The following is an 18,841-nucleotide window of genomic DNA, read 5'->3' as shown; positions in this document are numbered from 1 at the left end:
AATGAAAATTTAGTGTCAACCAATCAGCTTTAGAGTTGGCTATTGTACGCCTGCTGGCTGGCTCCAGTGTTTACACAGGAGCCAGCTAGCAGGCGTAGTGCGTGCACGTCTTTTGATTGGATTACCAATATTGAGAGGCAGGTCCTATATGGGCAGGTCTCAGAACTAGGAAACTGATAAACTAATTAATTTGCGTACTACTAAGCTGTTTTTTCAACCCACAATGGCGGAAGGAGAAGATATCGATTTGGTCGAGGATATAATTATAACGGCATTCTCAAGACAAACTTTTCAAGAAAAGTTAGACATTGTCAGGAGAGGTCGGCGCCGACGCTACAAAGCCTGTCACAGGCGGGAAAGGGGTTCGTTCGCCACTTTCAAAGTTCCAACTACGAGCGCTATCAATGGCTCACAGGCTCCGAGAAGCACTGCAAACTGTACTGCTGCGAATGCCTATTATTTGCAAGTGATCGATTTGGTGTTTGGAGCCACACTGGCTTTGCAAACCTGAGTTGTCTAACCAAGGCAGCAACGAGACACCAAAGTACGGCTAGGCACTTACAAGCAATGGTGCTTTTCAAAACTTTTGGGGACACCCGAGTGGATCTACAGCTCAACGAACAAGCGCGCAGGGCAATGGAGCTGCACAATGAAAAGGTATTGTACTCTTCCCCTGCAATTCTCTGAATACAAATGTCAATTTCAAGGTGACGCAACGCCTGGTTATACTGCGTTTCTGTCTAAATGTATAGTGTCTAGAGCCATGGCATCATAATGATGGTAATAAGAGGTGGATATATTCGGGTGGGACTGTGTAGGACTTCACTGAAGGCCCAGGACCCAGGGCACGCCACTGCATATACACCTACATTCAAAACATTCATTTGTAGGCTAGGTTGTAGTAACCTCGTTATGGGTATAGGGAAAATGGTATTATCATGTAGTAGCCTAAACCTATCAATGATACATAGAGCTGTGTGAATGGAATATGAATGAGTCATCCAATATACTGTGATAGTATGTCCACTGAATACATGAAGTGGCATAGTTGGTTCCAGTTTAAGTCAGGTTTTTGGCCACGTTCGCGTGGGTCAAACAAAAACAAGCTAATAATTGGTTGACAATAGGGCCACACACAATGCAGGGGATGGCTGGTAAAGAGCAACTGCACAGTCGAATGCAGTCAAAACTACATTACCTATGATCACATGATTTTTGTAAAGTTCATGCAGTCCACATTAGGCGCAAGTCTGACCATTTTTATCCCCATAATGCAACACACTTTGAAAGGCGGTGACCACATGACAAAACTGATCAGCTTGAACGTGCCCAACGTCTATGTTGCCAAGTAGATTACAAAAAGTGTGTTTCTTTTGCGAGAAGTGTGCTAGCGCGCTTCAGCCTACATTGATTGGCAAGTTCACCTGCAAAAGAAAACTGACAGTAGGCCTGATGATCGGTAAACGGTTGAGCTGTTCGAATGAAACGTATTTGAGACCATGTACAGTAGCTATTAGAAGAAAGTGAATAGGCTACTTTAAGTTACAATATGGAAATTTACAAATACCCCGTTTTCTTCGAGGTTCACAGTCTGGATCCAGCACAGAAAGAGAAGATTGAAAAGTACTTTCAGGTTCGCCGTAAATCTGGTGGTGGAGACTGCGGACCAATAGACAATGTTGGTGACAACGTTTACAAGATCGCATTTTTTGACCCAACAGGTATGAAAATGTTGAAATTAGTATTTGAACTGTACTTGAAACTAAAGGTGAAACGTAAAAAGTATCTTAAAATGTGGATAATTCTGGAACAGTTTCACTTTCACATTTAAATTGGCTACATCACAGACCCTGCTCACCCCATACATCTCTTGTCATATCATAACCAATAGAAGTTAAAGGGATAGTTCGCTCAAATTACAAATGTACATATTGGTTTCCATACCCTGTAAGCAGTCTATGGACAAGGTATGACCGCAATCCATGCTTTAGTTTAGTTTTCCTGGCACTGTTTCCATAATGTTTTAGTATTTGTGGCACAAATCCCATTCAGGTCATGGGACCGATATTTTAACCAGTTGGTTTTATATTCAGACTTTCAACAGATATTTGCCAAAAGCCATTTAAAATTGTAAAAAAATCAATAACTCGTTAATTGATTGTCACGGAAACATAAAAATAGATATGGTTAATTCTATAAAGTATACTTGCTTTGACAAGAAAAAATCCAGTTTTGATGGCAATACATAACATCTTTAAAATGCTATTTAAAGCTATATAAATCAATAACTAATTCAGCCGTTGTCACAGAATCAAACTAGCTATGATTTATTCTATATCAGTACGTTTTGAACATAAATATTGGTACGTTTTTAATACAAATTCCAGTTTTGATAGAAATATATAAGATGCCATTAAAAGTGGTATAAATCAATAACTAATTCACCGTTTGTCACAGAAACATCAAACTAGGTATGATTGATTCTATAAATGTCTAGCATACTTTTACAACCTTTGTTTTAAGGAAAGTTCCAATATAATTAAATCAAGTTTTCAAAGCACTGGCAGTGCATTCAGACTTCTATTACCCGAAGCATGCGCACAAGATGAATATACATGCAAGCCATTCGTACTTGCAGAGCTTGTCCGCCCGACACTCGGCCCCAGCCGCAGGACAACTCCGACCAGGAGGACAGCCCCGAGGGAGAGGAGCAGCCCATTCTGGACACAAAGGTGGAATTCTCGGGTGATGTTGGGATGTAGAATGTCACCACTCCTCTGGATTGTACCCCTCCCAGTCCACCAGGTACTGGAGCCAACCCCCATGACATTGTAAGTCTAGGATGGATCTGATGGCATAGGCAGGATTTCACTCAATGTCCGGGAGGGGGGGGGGGGGGGGGCGCATCAGCCAGGGGACCAGAAACCACTGGCCTGAAAAGGGAAACATGAAAAGATGGTGAGAGCCGGAAGTTAGTGGGGAGTTGTAATCTGTAAATAACATTGTTGACCCTCCAGAGGACCTTGAACAGCCCCACAAACCAGGGACTCAGCTCCTTACATGCCAGGTGGAGCGGGAGGATCCTGGCAGAGAGCCGGACGCGATCATCAGGATGGAACACGGTAGCCTCACTGCAGTGGCCATCCGCCTGCTCTTTCTGACGATGCGCTGGAGTCTCATATGAGCATCGTTCCATACCTCTTCTGCGCGCCTGAACCACTCGTTTACCACAGGAGCTTCGGTCGGGCTCGGAATCCATGGAGCCAGGGCTGGCTGATAACCCAGAACACACTGGAAGGGATTCAGCCCGGTGGAGGAGTGTCGCAATGAAGTCTGGAGTTATTCAGCCCAAGGAAGGAATCGGGCCAAATCCCCCTGCCGGTCCTGGCAGTGGCTCCTCAGGAACTTCCCCAGCCCCTGGTTCATCCTCTCCACCTGCTTGTTAGACTGACGCCGGTACCCAGAAGTGAGGCTGACCATGTCCCCCGGCTTCTCCATGAAAGCCTTCCATATACGTAATGTGAATTGGGGGCCACGATCCAAGACAATACCATCCGGAAGGCCATATTGCCGGAAGACCTGCTGAAGACCTGCCTCAGCGACCTGGAGAGCATTAGGGCGACAAGAGAGAAGGATGAAATGGCATGATTTAGAGAATCTGTCCACTATCACCAACATGGTGGTAAAACTATCAGAAGAGGGGAGATCAGTGACAAAGTCAATGGACAGATGAGACCAGGGACGCTGAGGCACAGGAAGGAGTTTCCCTACTGGAGGGTCCCAGGGGGATCTGGATTAGGCACATACAAAATAGGAGTTAACATAATGAGTGACGTCCTGCGCCAAGGTAAGCCAGCAGTACTTTCCAGAGATGGACTGAATGGTGTGGGTGATACCTGGATGTCCAGGGACGACAGCTGTGTGCCCAGGTCAATAGCTGAACCCTTATCCCTGTGGGAACGAAGGTGTTCTCAGGAGGACAGGTGGCACATGGATACAATTTCTGTGGATTACCTTGGCATTGGGACAGGACAGCCCACAACCTACTTCTGAGGCGTCCACCTACACCACAAAGGGCAGTGTAGAATCTGGATGTTTAAGCAACGGGGCGGAGGTGAAATGAGCCTTCAGCAGGCGAAGGACAGCCAGACAGTGAAATTTATACTAGGAAAGGTTTGGCGGAAAGTGATGAGGATGGAAGGCTCATGCCAAACCCAGGAGACGGATGATCACGTGGCTGTCCCTCTGCTCTTGTGGATCCCCGGTTAGAACATACCGGACACCGTTGAAACTGGTGCCCCTTCCGTCTGCAACAAGGACACTGTCTACGACGGCGTTGCTCAGCTGCGGAGAGGCATGTCGCCCCCACCTCCATGGGTTCAGGCTCTGACTCAGAATGATCAATGGAGGAGGGAGAGAGGCAGTGCGGGTTCCGACGCTCCCGAAGCAGGTTATCCAGACGGAGGACCATTGTGATGAGGGTGTCCAAGGATAGGTTATCATCTCGGCACGCTAAACTCCTTCTGGACCTCTTCTGAAGAGGTTGCAGAGCGCCGGCTCATTCCAGCTGCTGGGTGCTGCCACTGTCTGAAAGGTGAGCGCGTACTCTTCCGCGGTCTGGCCATCCTGCCGTAGTTGTAGTAGGCGCTCACCCCCCTCTCTACCCTCTGGTGGCTGGTCGAAGACCACCCTGAACAGAGCCATGAACCCCACATAGGAACCCAGCTTATCCTCGCCTCTCTCACAGATGGCCGTGGCCCACTCCAACGCTCGTCCTATCAGCAGAGAAATAAATGTGGCAACCTTGGACCTCTCGTGGTGGGGGCTCCCATCTGATGAGCGAAATAGAGGGAGCACTGGAGTAGGAAGCCACGGCATTTCAATGGAGTCCTGTCATATTTGTCCAGGAAGGACAATCTGGCATTGTTGAACAGGACGGACAGCTGGATGGGCTGTGGTACTGGCTCGACTTGTGGTAGAGAATCCTCCGCTGTTTGGAGATGAAGCCCCTTGAGTAATGAAGAGGACCTCATCCATAGCCGTTCCCAAATGAGCCAGCTGGTCGAGGTGTTGACGAAGTCGGTGACCCTGTTCAGCGACCATCTGGGAGATGTCTTGATTGACTGCTGCTTCCATTTGTGGAGGTAGTGTTCTGTAACATAGACGCCGGGAGTCAGGAAGCAAGTGCAGTTAGTGAATTTAATAACAACAAACATGATCCATAACAAAACAAGAGAAGTGTCTGACATGGAAACACAAACAACAATACCTGATGACTGATAACAAAAGAGTGCGATATAAAGGGTAAGTAATCAAGGGAGTAATGAAGTCCAGGTGTGACTCATAATGAGACGCAGGTGTGCTTGAAGATAGTTGCCAGGTGTGTGTAAAGGTGGGTTGCCAGGACCTGTGGTTGGTAGACCGACGACGTTGAATGCCGTAGAGTGGGAGTAGACGTTACAGAAACACGTTTTGAATGAATAGCCCAAAAATGTTCATACGTTTCTATTGATTCAAATTTATCAAATTAACTGATAAAAACATACAAAAAACAGATGTGTGAAAATGTTTTTTAAAAAGAAGCTTGTGTTACAGAAGGTTAATTAAATAAAACATGCTACTGCTTGACAGACAGTGTCTCTATGCAATCATTACCAATTTGGGGTAAAAAATGACCCCATTTGGTGCTTTTAAGATACAAATATGTTGGTGCTTTTAGTTGTTATTTTTATTACCACTACTACTATAACAACGACTACAACGGCAACATCAACTCATGCCTCTGTAACTCTTTCAGTCCAGGAGAGGGTACTTCAGAAACCTAATCATGTGTTGGAGATGCCTGGAGGACCTCTCATCCTCACTCTGAGAGGCAGTCAGGAGCCTCCACCCACAACATTCAGCAGTCAGGTGTGGCCAGACTTAACAGACACACCTATACAGTACATGCAGAGTCACATAACCTGCTTGACAAGACATTTATGTTCCATAACATGAGGTCAAACCACACAGACGTCAATGCAGTGTTGTTGTATTTACATCCCAGTAAACATAACGTTTAGTCATATATCATGGATCTGTCTGTCAGGCAATGACTTTATTATCCCTTCAAATGACGTCAAAATAGTCTGATTACATTGCATGTTTGGTTTTACTTATTGTTATAATAAGTAAAACATGAATTTACAATATGAGGAATGACATTAAAATAAATTCCAACTGAAAGCAATCTGTATTAAACTAACAAAATGGACAAATGCCAAACCAGTTGCTAGATTTCTAATATAATCCAGACGCAGCTGTACGGTCGACCTACAATAATAAATTAATAATAAACATAGATAAAGACAGACATAGTAATCATTAACAGTGGAATTCCCCAGGACTTACACCTTTTTATCTCTGACTCTAGAGTCACCAGTCCCTCCCATTCCATCCCTCCCTCCCTGTCCAGACATCCCCACCTGGTTTCCTAGAGCATGAACTCCATCTAGACTCCTACCTCCTGAGATACCTGAAAGAGAGCCCTGGGGCTGGAAGAGACCTGCAGCAGCAGCTGTCCTCTCTGGGCTGCTCTGTCCACCTCCATCCAGAGGACAATAGGGCAGTGGTCAGAGGCTCAGGCCAAGCTGGGTTATGTGGAGATGGGGTTGGGGTGGGACCATGGAAGGCACAGGTCGAGAGACTGTTCAAACAGCTCCAGGAGCGGTACACATGCCACTATGAGGTAGACCCACTTAAGCTCCAGACTCTGCTGCAGAGCAGTACCCTGGGTTCGGAGGATGTGAGGGTTTACTGCGAGACAGGGGAAGGGTTTGCGGTGGTGGTTGGGGAGGGGCCCGAGGTCCAGGCCAAGCTGAAGGAGCTGGAGGCCTTCCAGGGTCAGGGTCTGAGCTCCTGGAAGCAGGAGAAGATCAGCACCACCTGTCGTCTGGGACAGTCCAAGCTCCGGCTTCTAGAGGAAGTTATAGAGAAGGATCTAGGTGAGGCTGTTCCAGGGGTGAGGGTGACGCGCAGTGACTCATCTCAGCTGGTGCTGGAGGGTTCAGCAAGTGATGTCCGGACAGCCAGACAGTTAGTTACAGATAAAATCTCTCTGGTGCTGGAGCGGGTGGTGCCTGAGGTGTCCCCCCACCTCCTGTCCTTCCTGAGGGATGAGTATGGGAGGCCTGGGAACCTGAGCAGTCTGCTGGGGTTGGGACTCCATGTGGAGGTAGAGTTGGGGGATACAGAGCTCCGTCTGTTCTCCCTCTCCTCTGGGAAACTGGAGCAGGCTGAGAAGGATCTGCTGGGGGAGTTTGGGGAGGAGAAGATCGATTTGCCTAACTGTGGCACCCTGCCATCTGAACTGAAATCCAAGCTTGAGAAGAAGGTGAAGGAGATGAACCAGAGCAGATGCAGGGTGGTGGCAAGGTATGGTCCTGGGTGTAGAGTGCAGTTGCTGGGCCACCTGAAGGAGGTTCAGGAGCTGAGGGAGGAGATTGGGGCCTTTCTGATAGACCAGTCCAGTGTGGAGGAGACAGTGTGTCTCCCTTACCCAGAGATTGCTGACCACCTACCAGAACTGCTGGAGAGGATCGGTGTGGAACACACTGGGGTGACCCTCTACCCCTCAGCCATCCACCCCACTGTGGTGCTCTGTGGACCCTCTGTCCGGGTGGCCCAGGTTAGGGACAGGTTGGGTCCCGCTCTGGCCTCCTTGGTCCACCAGACTGTGACCATAGACCAGCCGGGGGCACTACGCTACTTCCAGGGCCTGGGAAGGGAGTACCTGGGAGTAGTGGGTCGCTCTCAACACTGCCTCATCCAGCTGCACAACCACGGTGGTGTTGCCGGCGAAGCTCGCGCCGGACCAAGACTGGAGGAGATGGTCACAGCCACCAGCTATCGCCTCCAGCGGGGGCTGCAGGTTGTGGTACGTCAAGGTGACATCACCAAGGAACGGGCGGATGCGCTGGTGAACGCAGCCAATGAGGACCTGGATCACGCTGGTGGCGTGGCTGCAGCTCTAAGCCGTGCGGGGGGGCCTGAGGTACAGCAGGCCAGCAGAGATCTGGTTAGGCAGATAGGTAGAGTGCCCACAGGTACAGTGGTAGAGACTACAGGAGGGAAGTTGCCTTGTAAGATGCTGCTGCACGCAGTGGGGCCAGTAGGGGGCAGCGTAGGTGGGAAAGAGCACCCTCTGCTGGAGAAGACAGTAAAGGCAGTCCTGGATCTGGCAGAGACCCTGGAGCTCCAGACCCTGGCCATGCCCTGCATCAGCTCGGGGATATTCAGCGTTCCTCTGAAGGTGTGCTCTGAGGCCATAGTCTCTGCAGTGAGGGACTTTGGGAGGGAACAGCGCATCCTTACCAAGGTCACTCTGATTGATGTGAGTGGAGAGGCAGTGAGAGCCATGCAGGAGGCCTGTGATAGGCTGTTAGAGGGGAAGAGGGAGTTTCCTGGGTTGGAGGTAGAGTCCAGCACCACCACTACCACTACACATGCTCCTCAGAGAGACACCACTGCTGCCTCCACCAGGGGACCAGTGGCTCCAGAGGTCTGTGTCCAGGTGGAGATCATCCAGGGAAGCATAGAGAAACAGGAGGTGAGAGAGCCTCAATGTTCCCTTTCTCTTTTACACTTCGTCTTCCTTTTTCTCTTACCCTTTTACTTAATTTATTTATCTCTCCCCCCTCTCTCTGTCTGTCTCTCTGCCTGTCTCTCTGCATGTCTCTCTGTCCCACTGTCTGTCCCACTGTCTGTGTCTTTGTCTATCTGTCTGACTGTCTGTCTCTCTCTGAAGGTGGATGCCCTGGTGTCCCCCATGGTTGGTAGTGACCCTCTCTCCTCCCGAGTGGGTAATGTCTTGTCGGAGGCAGCTGGACCGGCGCTGATGACAGCGTTTCTGAGGGAATTAGGGGGACGGACTGCACCTGGTGACAACGTCCTGGTGGAGGGACTGTCTGGTCTCAGCTCTGGCCGCGTCTTCTTCCTCAGCTGTGCACACTGGGACAACAACCCCCAAGGACCAGCAGTACAGGTTTGTCCCCTTGTATGTGTCCGTGTGTGAGTGTGTCTTCACTTGGCAGTTGTGACCTTTGAACCACCATTAACCCAGCACTTCTGGTCCTCTCTCAGGCTCTGAGGCAGGGTGTGAGGAGAGTTCTAGCCTCTTGTGAGATCCAGGGATTCTGTTCTGTTGCCTTCCCTGTAGTTGGAACTGGTGTGGTTCTCCAGTTCCCTCACAATGTGGTAACACAGGTTCTGCTAGAAGAGATCCGTAGGTATGAACAGAATCGAGCGAGCAGAACCCCCTTCCTTGTCCGCATTGTTATCCATCCCAATGACAGAGATTCTACCAAGGTGAGCAGAGACTTTTAAAGAAGGGCACTTCTCTTGACTTCAATGGATGTTTCATGCAAAATCAAAACTTAAGTTACTGTTTAACACAGTTCATCACTGGTTGCCCTTGACTTGTGGTTGTATGCTGTTTTACTTGCAGGCTTTCCAGACTTCCCAGTGTGCTTTGCATGTCAGAGGGTTTGTAATGGATGCTTCTCCAGATCAGAGTGAGTTAAGGAAACTATTCCTGTCATATTTACAAATACACCTTTGCTGTCTTCAACCAGGATCTCAGCGATCATTGACTTATTGCCTGCGTCCGTAATGGGTCTGTGGTCAAACGACCACCCCTCATCACTGTCAAACGCTCCCTAAAACACTTCTGCGAGCAGGCCTTTCTAATCGACCTGGCCCGGGTATCCTGGAAGGATATTGACCTCATCCCGTCAGTAGAGGATGCCTGGTTGCTCTTTAAAAGTGCTTTCCTCACCATCTTAAATAAGCATGCCCCATTCAAAAAATGTAGAACTAAGAACAGATATGGTTCCCACCTGACTTGACTGCCCTTGACCAGCACAAAAACATCCTGTGGCATACTGCATTAGCATCAAATAGCCCCCGCGATATGCAGCTTTTCAGGGAAGTGAGGAACCAATATACACATTCAGTTAGGAAAGCAAAGGCTAGCTTTTTCAACAGAAATTTGCATCCTGTAGCACTGACCCGACCAAGTGAAATCTCACCTATGATCATGCTGTGCCCTCTGTGTCAGCCAGTTCAGAATGGGGAGGGGTTCACCAAACCAGCTTATATAACCGTAGAGGATTTAGAGAGAAGGGGGAGATGGATGAAGTGAAGGAGAGATACTATTATTTTGTGTGTGTGGTCTCACCTTGTGTCCACACTAAGTGGCTGCAGAGTACTTTATGCTGAAAAACAGACCCATGAGGACAAACAATAGAAGTTAATGTCAATAGAAGATACTGTATGTGACGCAGACACCTATCGGAATGTACCTGAAACATTTTACAATAGAGGGCTGTGTCTCACCACTTGGTTATTGTAATTCTAAACCCCAGGGAAATCATGACTTGGCAGCAACAGATAGTCCAGTGAAAATGGCTGTGTTTATGTGGTGTAAATCTGAAAATTAGCAGCTGACATCTTAAGGTTTTTTAAATTAATGCATGTGAGACAGGTTCCATGTACAACAAGACAGGCAGAGATGGAGAAAAACAACACAGAACAGTTTAATTACCTCTGGTTATGGACATTTTTGCCAGCAATAAACCTTCCCACGGCCTGTTCCTCGGACAATTAACATCTGGCAACATCTACAACCCCTTGATCAGCTCGCTCTCTGAATGTAAAGAAAACAGCTTATTTTTTATAGATCTGAAAACAATAACTGAGATATCTAAAGCAGCAGGTGTCATTTTTAGGATACGTAAATACAGCCCAGTGCTGCTTACCTGAGATACCGTCTTTGGCAAAAAAAGCGCAATTAAATTGTTTCCAGCAACACATTCACAGTCACCAACACGAAAACTGCCTTACCAGCTCTGCTAGGGTGAGTAAAATGGTCAGTGGTGTCATTTGTGTCTGGAAGTAGCTAGCCAATGTTAGCTTGACTGTTGTTGTAAGGCCAGAATGCTCAAATCAACCCTACTCCTCGGTCCGAACGTCCAGTGTGCCCTCCGAGAGCGAAACGATCTGAATTTACAAACCGACAATTTTTCTCGGAATTTAAACACCATAATATTCATCAAATTAATTAAGCCAAATTTCTTCAAATCAATCCCATATACTATGTTATTACAAAAAAGCTTTTAAATTCTCTGGTAATGCCAATACGGAATACTAACAAATGCTTCTCAAAGATGCCCACTGGTGGTAAAACTAGCAATAACTTGCAGTAACAGAAGAAATGGCTGAGAATTAAATGACGTGCCACAGAATGCTGCAGCAGCACGCAGGGTGTGCCGCAGTATGACACAACTTTTAAAGGAGGAACCACTGTACATGGAGGATATTTGTGCAGAATTCTGCATGCAGAGTCTCAATTTAGTATTTGTCTCATTTTGTGAATGATTGGTTGGTGAGCGGGCCCCAGACCTCACAACCATAAAGGGCAATGGGTTCTATAACTGATAAGTAAGTATTTTTAGCCAGATCCTAATTGGTATGTCGGCTTTTATGTTCCTTTTGATGGCATAGAAGGCCCTTCCTGTCTTGTCTCTCAGCTCATTCACAGCTTTGTGGAGGTTACCTGTGGCGCTGATGTTTAGGCCAAGATATGTATCGTTTTTTGTGTGCTCTATTGCAATGGTGTCTAGATGGAATTTGTATTTGTGGTCCTGGCCTTTTTTGGAACACCATTATTTTTGTCTTACTGAGATTTACCGTCAGGGCCCAGGTCTGTCAGGGCCCAGGTCTGACGGAATCTGTGCAGAAGATCTAGGTGCTGTTAATGTTTGTTTGTTTGTCAACTATTTGTTAATTTCTCTGTCTCTCTGTCTCTTTGTCTCTGTCTCTCTCTCTCTGCCTTTGTTTTGGTACGTTTTTTTGTCAATTGTTTGTCAATCTCTCTCTCTCTCTCGCTTAGCCTCCTTCTATCGCCACATCTCAACCACTCAGGACGAGGTCTCTGCCACGCTGGGCAGTGTCAAGCTACAACTGGTCTTTGGCGACATCATCCGTGAGACCACTGATGTCATCGTCAACACCACAGACTTCTCAGCCAACCATTCAGGTAGCACTAGTTATCATTGTCCTCCAATGTGCTTTTGATTAGTCATCACTGTGTGTGTATGTGTGTGTGTTTGTTTGTTTGTTCTGTTCTCTGTGTCCCCTCACGTCCCATTATCTTCCTCTAGGTGTCTCCAAAGCTATTCTGACTGCTGCAGGTTCCACAGTCCAAGCAGCGTTAGCACAAGGTTGGTTTTACAGTGTTCTCATACACAATCCTATTAACACAATCACAAACTCTCAGAGCAATCTGTTCACACAAGTCAGAAAGTAATCATTTGACGAAGGAAAATCTTTTTCCACTAAGATATAGAGACATTGAATAATTACTTCACAGATCGCTTTACTAGCTTATTCTTCACTTATTAATGGAGGCAGGTGGGAGGAGTTAACCCACTGTTGAAAATAAGAATTTGTTCTTAACTGACTTGCCTAGTTGAATAAATAAAAAATAAATGTCAAAGACGTGGTTGATACCATTCCATTGACTCCATTCCAGCCATTATTATGAGCTGTCCTCCACTCAGAAGCCTCCATATCTTTCTTTTTCTCTCCATCAGTGGGTGTGCCAGGAGACTTGATGTGCACCACAGGGCCTGGTGCACTGGGCTGCAAGGAGATCGTTCACGTCAGCTTTAAACGCGACACACAGAGGATCAGCAAGGTCTGTGGGAAGATACTGAAACAGTGTGAGAGAAAGGGCTACCGCTCTGCAGCCTTCCCTGCAGTCAACACTGGTATGTACAGTATGTCTTATTTTGTGTGAAATGCAATACCGACTCCCTTAATTTGCTCTTGTATCAACCCTCTGCCATACCAATTTGTGTTCAATATTTTTATTGTGCGCAGTTGTTAGTCTTACATTTCGTAGGACACAATTTAATTAATGTCAAAACAAATACTGATGAACAAGTTCATTAGGGACAGCAGCATCTATATTCTGTAATATACTGGTTAGATGATATTCTAGACATAAAAAACAAACATATTTTTTTGTCCAGGAGCTGCTCGAGCAGACTCTGGCTCTGTGTGTAAGGCCATGTTGGATGGCATGGCGTCAAGTGTGAGGGATTTGTCCCCCAACATCCTCTCTGTCATCCGCATTGTCATGCTGCAGAGACCCGTCTTCCAGGCATTCAGGTCAGTCTCCATTTTAATTGTCAGAAATGGTGGGGTCTCTGATGTGTCTTGGTTTGAATCAGGGGCTTCCCAACCCTGTTCCTGAAAAGCTTGGCTACTGTCCAAACACGTTCATTTGACCCCCATTTGCCCTCGCGCTAGCCACTTCCCCTCGTCGAAACCGGATGCAGTTTGATTGTCATCTTAAGTGGAGGTCCAGTTGACAAACAGCCCTCGATTTAGCTGGAGGGACCGAGTGAAGAACCTGGATCACTTGTCTGGTTGATATGACCCACAATTCAATTCAAAATGTGACGTGTCAAACTTCAGTGGTTGCAAAGTGTCCAATTGTAGCAACGCGGCTGCATTTTCGGTATGTGAGACAAAATTATGATGCTATCTTGCAAAGATAATTCATAGATTACATTGATTTTAGCGTTGGCAAATGGGAATTACGATCAAATTGGCTGAGTCTCGTAGTGAGGAGCATATAAAACATAGCTAGCTTCATAAACATATTTTGGGGAATTTATTGAAATAAATTACCAAACTATAAAACTAGCTAGCCAGCTATGGCTAACTGTAGCTAGCTACCTGATAAAACTGCTAGCTAGCTACGTTAGCTTGCTAGGTACATTAATAGCTTTAGGTTGGTCGTTTTTAAGCTGAACTTCAAGATTTCTACCAAGGACGTTGCGCCTCCGATCATCGCTCTCCCTCGCTTGGGCAAAGGACATTGAAGATACACTCGGATGTGATGATGTAAAACGTCATTCAAGGGCTGAGGGTTTAGGTTCGAGGGCTCTCTACTTGGCGTTTGGACTGCAAGCCCTACCATGCTGTAGGTTTAGAGTGGAACCCTTATGTAGCACACCTGATTCTAATAATTAGCTGGTTGATAAGCTGAATCAGGTTAGTTACAACTGGGGTTGGAGTGAAAAACTTAAGAGGTAGCTCTCCAGGAACAGGGTTGGGCAACCCTGGTTTAAATTGTATGGTAAGTTTGTTTGTAGTTTGCTTCACTTATAGAATGAGTTTTGTTATTTTCCGAGTTTTAGTTGTGATGTCTGGATGTTAAGCTTTGGACAGGACATTTTATTTATGTTTTTGTTTGTTTGCAGGTCAGAGCTGGAGAGCCGACTGGGAGCTATCGCTCCAATCCCAACACTGAAAGGTATGTGTGTTTGTGTGTATACTTGTGTATGTACAAATTATCCTTATTCTTGGGTATGTAGATATAACTTGGGCCCAGAGTTTTACCTGGTGATGCTTTGATGACAGGGAAAACTTTGGATCCTAGTTATAAAATGTGACTTTACACTCTGTCTTAACTCTCCTCTCTTTGTCTCCTCAGAGAGAGCCCAACAGATACTGAAGAAGAAACTGAGGATCAGCTTTTCCTCCCCCTCGCATGGCTCCCTTCCCCCTCCTCATACCCTTCCAGGCCTCACCATCACCCCCTGGAGACCGCCCCCGGTGGTGCTGAGCGTGGTGGGGCGCGGGGCGGATGCCATCAGGGGGGCCAGGCGGGAGCTGGAGGCCATCTTGCAGAACCAGCTGACTCAGAGAGATGTGAAGGGAGAGGACCTGTGCATGCTGGGAGAGGTGGAGCTGCAGGCCGTGCAGAAGAATGCCAAGGTCCTGGGAGTGAGCCTGGAGCTGGGTAGAGTTCAGAGGGCAGGAGGGGTGGATGCTGGGGCTGGAGTTGGAGCTGCAACTGGAGAGGGGTTTTATGTTCTCCGAGGCCTGAAGGAGGACGTTCTGAGCGTGCGCGAGGTGCTGGACAGTGCGCTCAGTGGCGCCCTCCGTAGGGAGCTGCAAGAGAGAAATGAGGCACTAATGGCCCTCAGTGTCCAGTGGTCTATGTGCAGGCATGGTGACGTTTGGGAGGAGCTGGGGATGCATGACAACTACCATCTGGAGCAGGCACACCTAAGAGGAGATGTCTCAGCAGAGCTGGATGTCCCAGATGGGAGCAAAGTCAGGGTGAACCTGAAGAACAACATGGCCACTGACTGGGAAACGGGTTGCACCTATAAGATGAAGCGAGAGGAGAGTGAAAGTACAGATTGAATTGTTTTATTTTCAGTTTTAGAATTTCTGACATAGTTTTATTATATGTTATATTTTGGTCAGATAGCGGATGCTTTTATCCAGAGTGACTTTACAGTCAGACGTTGATTTGTAGTTAACACTAACCCTTCAATCCATTATGTCATCAGATGACCCATAGCCACTATTGATTTCACTGTTATCTTTAAAACACGTTTAACATTTTAAACATCCTCTGATAGTCCTGTTCATGCCGTAAACTCCACTTACAGTCCTGTGTTTTTAGAATTGCCATCGCACTGGGATGATATGGCCGCTGGTGAAACGCAGAAGAGAGTGCTGCTCTTGCCTACCTCGTCAGAGTACCAGGCGGTGGCACAGGCATTCCAAAGCACCACGGCAACACAAGTCGCCATCCACAAAGTAACAGACCAACAACCTGACACACAACCAGCTGCTTATCATGATTATACTGTATCTGGTAGTATAGAAAATGGAAATACCAATACAAAAACATGAATGCAACATGTAAAGTGTTGGTCCCATGGTTCATGAGCTGAAATAAAAGATCCCAGAAACTGGTTTTCTGATCCACGCCCCTACTTTTTTTTTGTTTTAAGGTATCTGTGACCAACAGATGCCTATCTGTATTCCCAGTCATGTGAAATCCATAGATTAGGGCCAAATGAATTTATTTCAATTGACTGATTTTGTCATATGAACTTTAATCTTTGAAATTGTTGTTTTATATTTTTGTTCAGTGTAAATACCAATACTGTAGTTGTGTTTAAAGGTGTTGGTCTGGTTCTTGAACGTTGTCTCTTTTTCAGATCGAGCGTGTGCAGAATGTATTTCTGTGGCAGGCGTACGCATTGTGTGAGCAGCGCATCCGGGCCAAGAACGGAGCAGCGGCGGTAGGGGTACGGAAACTCTACCACGGGACGGCAGCAAAAACCTGTGACGCCATTGAAAGTAATGGATTCGACAGGAGCTATGCTAATAGTAAGGGCTATTACATGCTATTACATGCTATTACAATGCTAGAACAATGCTATTACATGCTATTACAATGCTATTACATGCTATTACAAGCTATTACAATGCTATTACAATGCTATTACAATGCTATTACAATGCTATTACAATGCTATTACAATGCTATTACATGCTATTACAATGCCGTCTTTTACTTTTACGTACTTTCATTTTTATTAATTAATTCTCTCTGCTTCATCCATTTCCTCCACTTGTCTTCTTCTTTTAGTTACAGCATATGGAGTGGGTGTGTATTTTGCTGTGAACGCCAGCTATTCAGCCCATCCCAGATATAGCCCTCCTGATGGTTCTGGGCACAGGCGTATGTACGTTGCACGTGTCCTGACCGGGCGCTATACCCGGGGTGACCCCTCCATGAAGTTCACCCCTTGTCGCTCCCCCACAGATTCCGCTGACTGCTATGACAGTCTAGTGGACAACCTGCAGACACCCAGCATGTTTGTCATCTTCCACGACGACCAAGCGTACCCAGAGTACCTCATCACCTTCATATGATAGTGGGCCTACATAATGAATTAGAAAGCATTCGCAATCATTTATACGCAGTTTTGTTTTACATGCATGAAGGCATTTAAATACCTTTATTGTTTTTGAGTATGATTCTCACTTCTATCATTATAATCAGCTGTCATAATCATTCTCATCACTATATCTATGTATCATAATGATTGTCACATTGCATGCGTTCTGCTGCAGGACCTAAAGTAGTACACAATCTGCAGAGGTTAATCACTAAAGTGGTAAAAAAATGTTTGATGATATTTAAGTGAGATTTATTTGTGTCTTTTTGATTTGGCACTATACTATACGTCAGATAGCTGTACTGTGAATGAGAATATATTATTGTGTTTTTGTGGAGTTAGCACATTGACGTTTATTGTCATGAGTCTTTCCCTGGAGGCAGAACTGGGCGACAGTGAGCGGTTTCGCTAGATGGTTCAGCTGCAAAGTCAACATTTGAAGGTTAGGGTTAAGCATTAGGTTTAGCAGTGTGGTTAAGGTTAGGATTAAGATTAGGATAAGGTTTAAATTTGATTTTTATAACTTTTTGGCTGAGCTAGCTAGTGACCACTCTGCAGAGCTGCCTTCAGTACATGAGTCATCTCAATAAAAGGCAATTTGGGGACGCAGGGCCGGTATGTTCCGGGGTCCTTGTTGGTCCCCGGTTTTATGGGGGGGATGTGACGACCCTGTGTCTGCCGTATTCTCTATTTGTTCTTGTTTCCTTATTAGGATGCCGGTGGGCGGAGTTGGGAGGGTCGTCAGCTACATGGGAAACACCTGGGCCCGGTGTGTCCCAGGATAAATACACCACTTCCCCATTCATAGGGGAGTCTCTCTCCATGCAGACACCTTTATAGATTTTGTTGTGTATCTTGGTGGTTTTTGCTTGTTTGCTTTGGCACCTTTCAACACCCTGCATTATCACATTCATGCATGCAAAACACTCACTTACACTACTGATTACTGATTACACACACCATTGTATATTGTACTTTACTTTATTTAATAAATATATGTTTTGTTACTCCTTATCTCCACGTTGTCTCCCTTTTGTTAAGGGCTTTGAGCCGGTTCGTGACACGCAGTTACTTGTACAGAAATCCTGACTATTTGTTTCAATAAAATGCATTATTTTTTATAAAAAATCTAAATTATTACATCTAATGAGAAAAAATACAGGATGTCCCTCTTGCATTTCTAAAAGCACACACTTACTATATTCTATGTCAAATTTTTAAGATGTATGTGATTGATCAGAAAAACATATTGAACATATTTCATCATCTTTACATCATATGGGAAAGAGCAGGAAACCGTTAAATGAGGAGTAGTGATTTTCATTGTCAGATATCCGATGTCCATGTCTCCAGAGAGCAACATACACCTGCTCTCCCACTTGTAGCAGGAAGGTAGCGCTATTGGATGACGACTCAGAGGAACCCCCTTCTTTCTCATCATACACAGAGACCATTAGCTGTCCATTACGACGTAAGCTTGCCCCTGTCATTGTAGTCCATCCCCAGTCAAAAGCTGTGAAGGTGAAATGGTAGAGTCCTCTCACTGGTGCTGTAAAGATGCCTCCAATCAGAGGAAAAATATAAATTATTCAGCATTATTGTTAATTTAGTGGATACGAAGTAAGAACATGTAACGTAAAGTAATAGCTACACACAGCATACTAACTAACGTAAGCATGAGCATTGTGTGTAAAAATGTGAATCCCATTTTTTGACATTGAGGGAAATACCTGTGGTTGGATTGTAGGCATTTCCAATGTTTGATAGAACACGCTGGAAGACCAGAGTGATTTCATTGCTGACAGGTCCAATGGTTCCAGAAATTCCTAAAGTAGCTGAGAATGCCACCTGGGGCCTGTCTAGGATTTAACATGACATGACAACATTAGTTTTACTGTTACGTTTTGATAATTGACAATAATTACTGTTCAGTTTACGTTAACACAACTTGATTGGCACAACAGCATAACAAAAAGTGGATCAAAAGAGAGCTGTCCTAACATAAACACTTGGTTTGCTTT

General features: G+C 45.8%; 1 protein-coding gene across 8 annotated transcripts; it reads left to right on the top strand.

Moving 5' to 3' along the window:
• The first annotated feature begins 114 nt into the window (after positions 1-114).
• LOC110531552 (protein mono-ADP-ribosyltransferase PARP14) lies at positions 115-17,834 on the top strand. Of its 8 annotated transcripts, none has more exons than XM_021614781.3 (16): positions 115-657; positions 1,591-1,721; positions 5,798-5,910; positions 6,413-8,587; positions 8,786-9,022; positions 9,121-9,345; positions 9,485-9,551; positions 11,930-12,076; positions 12,201-12,260; positions 12,633-12,809; positions 13,074-13,212; positions 14,313-14,365; positions 14,546-15,253; positions 15,530-15,666; positions 16,074-16,245; positions 16,508-17,834. In XM_021614781.3, the coding sequence occupies exons 1-16, from the start codon at positions 650-652 to the stop codon at positions 16,792-16,794; spliced, it is 4,836 nt and encodes a 1,611-aa protein (XP_021470456.2). In that variant the 5' UTR covers positions 115-649; the 3' UTR covers positions 16,795-17,834. The 8 variants fall into 8 exon arrangements, with proteins under 8 accessions (XP_021470456.2, XP_090039671.1, XP_021470459.2 ...); XM_090183545.1 differs by having other exon boundaries at positions 130-657; positions 6,455-8,587; XM_021614784.3 differs by lacking the exon at positions 5,798-5,910 and having other exon boundaries at positions 130-657.
• Positions 17,835-18,841: the final 1,007 nt, after the last annotated feature.

Source organism: Oncorhynchus mykiss, chromosome 9, assembly GCF_057628025.1.
Source record: "Oncorhynchus mykiss isolate SJ-2025 chromosome 9, ASM5762802v1, whole genome shotgun sequence".
Classification (NCBI taxonomy): Eukaryota; Metazoa; Chordata; class Actinopteri; order Salmoniformes; family Salmonidae; genus Oncorhynchus; species Oncorhynchus mykiss.
This window is presented reverse-complemented; position numbering and strand designations above follow the sequence as displayed.